We start from the raw sequence: 4660 nt of genomic DNA, 5'->3' as shown, positions 1-4660 counted from the left end.
CAGCATATGAAATTGTAGTAACCGAAGCGATTGCTGTAATCAAATCGGTTTGATACCCTCGACCTCGACAGTACTATTGATTGTTGGTGGTAAAGTTGCAAATGTTTAATCAATCATTAGGTTGGGGTGGGTCGGATTGGGACATATTGCCGAATGCATCAGGCGTTGGGCATGATGGGGGATCATTTTGCTGAGGCCTAAAGCAATCTATAAAGATGATTTAATCACCAACCCAAATGATGTTTTTCAGCTAAAGTTGGGTCATGTTCGCGCGACCTTCCCAATTCGAAATAACGTGTTGACATTGTCATCTCAACTCCACCTAAACGCGTTTAAAGATGAATATTTTGTCCCAATAATCATCATAAATTATCATCACCATCAAAATTTGGCAGAATAGCCAAATCAATAAGGACAAATAATACATTTCCAAGTAGTGACAAGTTATTAAAGAATGAGAGGATTTGAAGTCCCCCCCCTTTAGAGAGTATGATCCTTGTTGAATTCTCAATTTGGCAGCATGACTCGTGAGCGTTGGGAGCAAATACCTCTGTCCTTCGCTAATATAGTCGTAGAGGCAACGATTGAGATCCCCCTCCTAACTGCTTGAGCGAATTAGACTAGACTCCTTGAAAGGTCCACAAATCTTGCCAAGTGAACAAAAACACTTGACAAAGAAGTTACAGTGCATATGTTTCTGCATTCCTACTCATGTATTATTCTGTTGCACTTGTATTTCCTATGCGATATTAATGTTTTATATTGCAATGGATATTGCCGTACGTATCATTTCAATTAATAAGAAAGAACCCTTTGATTTCGTAGATAATCAGCATTCAAATAATAGAACTTACTTTCAATGCAAACAAACGTAAAAGCAAAATCATTTCATATGGATGGTGTATGGTGTAAAATCTTTCAAATAGCATTATTCATTAAGGAAAATGGGAAAGAGAGAAATATTGAGAAGAAACTAGAGTGCCCCTGGAGATCAGGCAGCTAGGTGAAAAAGAAGCATAACAAATCCCAAGTTCCATTACTCAACTCAGTATTTTTCTACTACAAATGAACTGCAAAAAGAATTCCCATGGGAAAGGATGAGAAAGAAAAGAATGCTAAAAAGACATACATACTGCCACACCTAGTTACCTTAAGAAGGACCTACTTAGCCATCACTGAACCTAAATTCTAACCCTTAAACCTTGCACTGACTGGTCTCTACCCACGTTTAAGCTAATTAAGATACCATCTTCTAGCTATTGATTCTATCCCGTCCCCCTTCCATCCCTGTACAAAAAGCAATGAACAAAAGAAATGAAATAACATAAGAGAGGAAAGAGGGAAGCGAAGAAAGAGGTTCCTACAGGGAACAGGTTCTCTCGTCCTCCCTACACGTAGTCAAGCCCAAGGCTTCTGTTTGCATTTGGAATAAGTTCAATTGGTTCTGCCCCCGCTAGGGCAGCTTTCTCCCCAGTCTTGGTTCTCATTTCAAGCACCTTCTTGTGAGAATTTGAGTGCACAGATGGAGTAAATGTCGGGCTTGCTGCAGGCCGGTATTCAGGGAAGAGGCGCCCGGACTTGTAGCGGACACCGCAAGCGTTGCAAAGTGTTTTCGGCCCCATTGGGCCTGCCCTCCATTGGGGAGTCTTGGTAATCTCGCAATGCATGCATTTCCTGACTGCATGCAAAGGCGGATTCTGATTGTTCTCAGCGGCGCCTAGTGGAACTGTCAATTTGAACTTCTTCTTCTTCTTATGATCAGCACTGGCTTGTTTTGGTATCTTGATCGACAGGCGAGACTCTGCAAAACTCTCAGAATCGCAAGAGACTTTTGCTGCAAGGAATGGCTGAGGGGTCTCTGTAACAGAGGAGGTGGGGGAGATAAGTTGGATTTCCGGGCGTGGATTGAAGGTTGTAGGGCGAGGACGCTTGCTGCGAGGCCGCCCACGCCGGCCCGGGGTGATGGTATCTGGGCTGCGCTGCGCGTTCTTCTCAACCGAGCAGGAACTGCTGCTGTCGAGGACAGAAACCGGGCTGGAAGTCTGAAAGTGGTGATGGGATGATTCGTTGCGGATAGAAGAGGAGTCTTCTTTCTTCATGGTAAGGCTTCCAGCAGCGAACGAATCCTCAACGAAGTTTGAAAGCCATTCAAGCTGAACAATGTCTTCATACTACAGTAATAAGAAAGAAGAAACACATCTGAATTGATCAAAAGTGCCAAATTAAACATACGTTGGATATGGGCAGTCAAAAAAACATTCCAATTGTCATCACATCAGTAGATCTTTAAATTTTTTTTTTTTTTTAAATCCGCATTCCAAGTTTAAAGTTCGAATTCAATTCTATAAGCTGACAAATCACGTGATCAAGGAAGATATTTATTCCACTTAGGTACCAATCATTTGATTAAGCACCATTGCACAATGACATAATTTATAAGATATAATATTGCTGAAAAACAAGGATTTGGAGGGTTCCTTCTCGACGCAATTTATAGGCATTAATAATCCATTTTAGTAAAAATATTTCTTATAAAACTTAAAAAGTTATAGCCATCAAAAACCTCGGTTAGCGAGTAAAACTTTATAATACTTTTTATTATTTACCATATTATAATTTAGATAAAATATTGGTAAAAGATATAAAAACCACACCACCGATCAACTACTGAATTAAACAGCAATTGATGACGCGTTAACAAACAAAGCCACACGACATAGCACGTGATGGTAATTGACTTTTTTCCTTCGTTTAAACTAAAAGCAGACGACAGATCACGTGATCTCCGTAAAAGGCGCTCGATTATGAAAACATCTAATCGATAAATGCAGAACGGTGGATGTGATGCCATCTTAGTCTTCCGCCGACATTTATCTCAACGTTAGTTGACAAAAATACCCCTATAATAGAATTTTTTTTTTAATTCGAACTCAAATTCGAAATTTCCTGTCAGAATCACAGCACACCCAAAAAACCCAATCACAGCAAGTGTCGATTGGGGACACTGTACAAGACAAACTACTTTGAGTTGTCGCCAGTGGCATCGAATCACGTGGTCCGCCAGGCTGGCACTAATTGAATCTTAAAAAAGAAAAACAATTGCAATTTTCCCCCAAAGAAAATTACGTCTTATGACCTCATCTCCCAACGAATCTATTGGGAATTCGAATTTCTACTCTGGATTAGCAAAAGAGACTACGATGCTAGAATGCTGCCAAACGTGTGTGCACGAGCCCGAGATACTCACCGGAACGGAGAGTTCGGCGGACAGGTCCGAGGCACTGTTGGCGGAGAAGACAGCGTCGGAGCCAGGCAATGACCCTGACTCGGTCTGCCAAAGGCTGGGGAAAGATTTGCTGTCTGCGCTGCCCAGCCCGGTCTCGGCGTCGGCGTCGATGTCCTCGACCGGGAAATCTACAAGGTCCTCGATGTGGTCGAAGAAGCTCCCGCAGTCTAACTCCTCCATGAAGTTCGGTCCGATCATTGTCACAACCTTCACCTGAGAAAAATGTGAAAGCAAATAAGGAAAACTGTTTCAAGTGTTCGTCAAAATTATCGAAGCAAGCTAAAAAAATGGGGGTCAGGGGCAAGCCATATTATCAGATATATCTAGAATACGCTAGTTGTTCAAAAGTCATTGATTTTGCGTAATCTTTACTTTTTGGTTAAAGAAAAATTAAGGTAAAAAATGTTTCAAAAAATAAACAAAAGGGAAGATTTTCATTTCAAGGAAGCACAAAATTCAATGTCCAAATTCCAGAAAGTATCGGTTTTTGGAGAAATTTTTTTAATAATTTTGTGTAGAAAATTATTAAATTAGAAGGAATTTCTATAAACCTAGTAAGTTTCCGACAAAAGCGCACTCTGCTGCTGAGTTTTATTTAAACCTAGTCAAATCCTGCAGAATTTACAAAGCAAAAGGCCACTATGATTCAAGGCCTGCTAAAGACCCTGCCGACACTCAAAATTCGAAACTCTTAACGTTTCCAAAACTAAAAAATGCAGAACCAAACCTGAGCTTAGAAGCTATGATTAATTCCCGCCCAAAAAGAAGACTTGCAACAGCAGACTGAAGAAGCAGAAACCCAAAACACAATTCTTCGGCAAGAACCCCCAAAGAATTAAAGTAAAACGAATAGGCTGATAGCATGCACACTACCACTTCAAGGAACCCCAGAACCCTGTTCCTCCATTATAAACTGGAGTACTAGGTTGAAGTTCAGTGCCTTCAGACAGAAAGAGAGAGAGGGGTTTGAAAGGAGAGAGAGGAGAGGAAGAAAGGCTAAAAAGGGTGGAGAACAGAGTGTGATTGTAACGGTAGGTGAGCCTATTCCTTCATTGCTAGCTGTCTTTTACTATCCCCCCGCTGTCGTGATGTCGAAGTCTTCTTTCTCCCTCCTCTCTCTGGTATATCTCTCACCTCTGATTGCCCACGGGTCCCACACCTTCCCCACCGCACCCAACCTTTCCCTTTTAATTTTTATAGTCTCTCACGGATTTTCACCGAATTTGCTTCTTTCTTTAAAGAAACAAAAAAAAAAAAAAAATATGAAAAGAACCAAAAAAACAAAAACAGGAGAAAGAGGTTCGGCTGGTATTCAAAGAGTTCAAAGAGGGGGAAAAAAGGTGAGTCGGGGGATTTGCTTACCTTTTTCTTACT

The 4660-nt window shown here is 41.0% G+C and overlaps 1 protein-coding gene across 1 annotated transcript; it reads right to left on the bottom strand.

Moving 5' to 3' along the window:
• Positions 1-1006: 1006 nt before the first annotated feature.
• On the bottom strand, positions 1007-4374 carry LOC109008971 (GATA transcription factor 8-like). Its single transcript, XM_018989288.2, has 3 exons — positions 4014-4374; positions 3248-3499; positions 1007-2171 (listed from the first exon to the last, which is right to left on the bottom strand). The coding sequence occupies exons 2-3, from the start codon at positions 3482-3484 to the stop codon at positions 1389-1391; spliced, it is 1020 nt and encodes a 339-aa protein (XP_018844833.1). The 5' UTR covers positions 3485-3499; positions 4014-4374; the 3' UTR covers positions 1007-1388.
• Between the last annotated feature and the right edge of the window lie 286 nt (positions 4375-4660).

Source organism: Juglans regia, chromosome 12 (genome assembly GCF_001411555.2).
Source record: "Juglans regia cultivar Chandler chromosome 12, Walnut 2.0, whole genome shotgun sequence".
Lineage (NCBI taxonomy): Eukaryota > Viridiplantae > Streptophyta > Magnoliopsida > Fagales > Juglandaceae > Juglans > Juglans regia.
The sequence above is the reverse complement of the archived record's forward strand: the minus strand, read 5'-3'. Positions and strand labels throughout refer to the sequence as shown.

What these genes read in the sequence shown, in the direction of transcription:
- LOC109008971 (XM_018989288.2), bottom strand. Translation starts at nt 3,484, where the DNA reads ATGATCGGACCGAACTTCATGGAGGAGTTAGACTGCGGGAGCTTCTTC. An exon ending in CCGCCGAACTCTCCGTTCCG is followed by an intron (nt 2,172 to 3,247) that starts GTGAGTATCTCG and finishes TTATTACTGTAG; the next exon opens with TATGAAGACATTGTTCAGCT.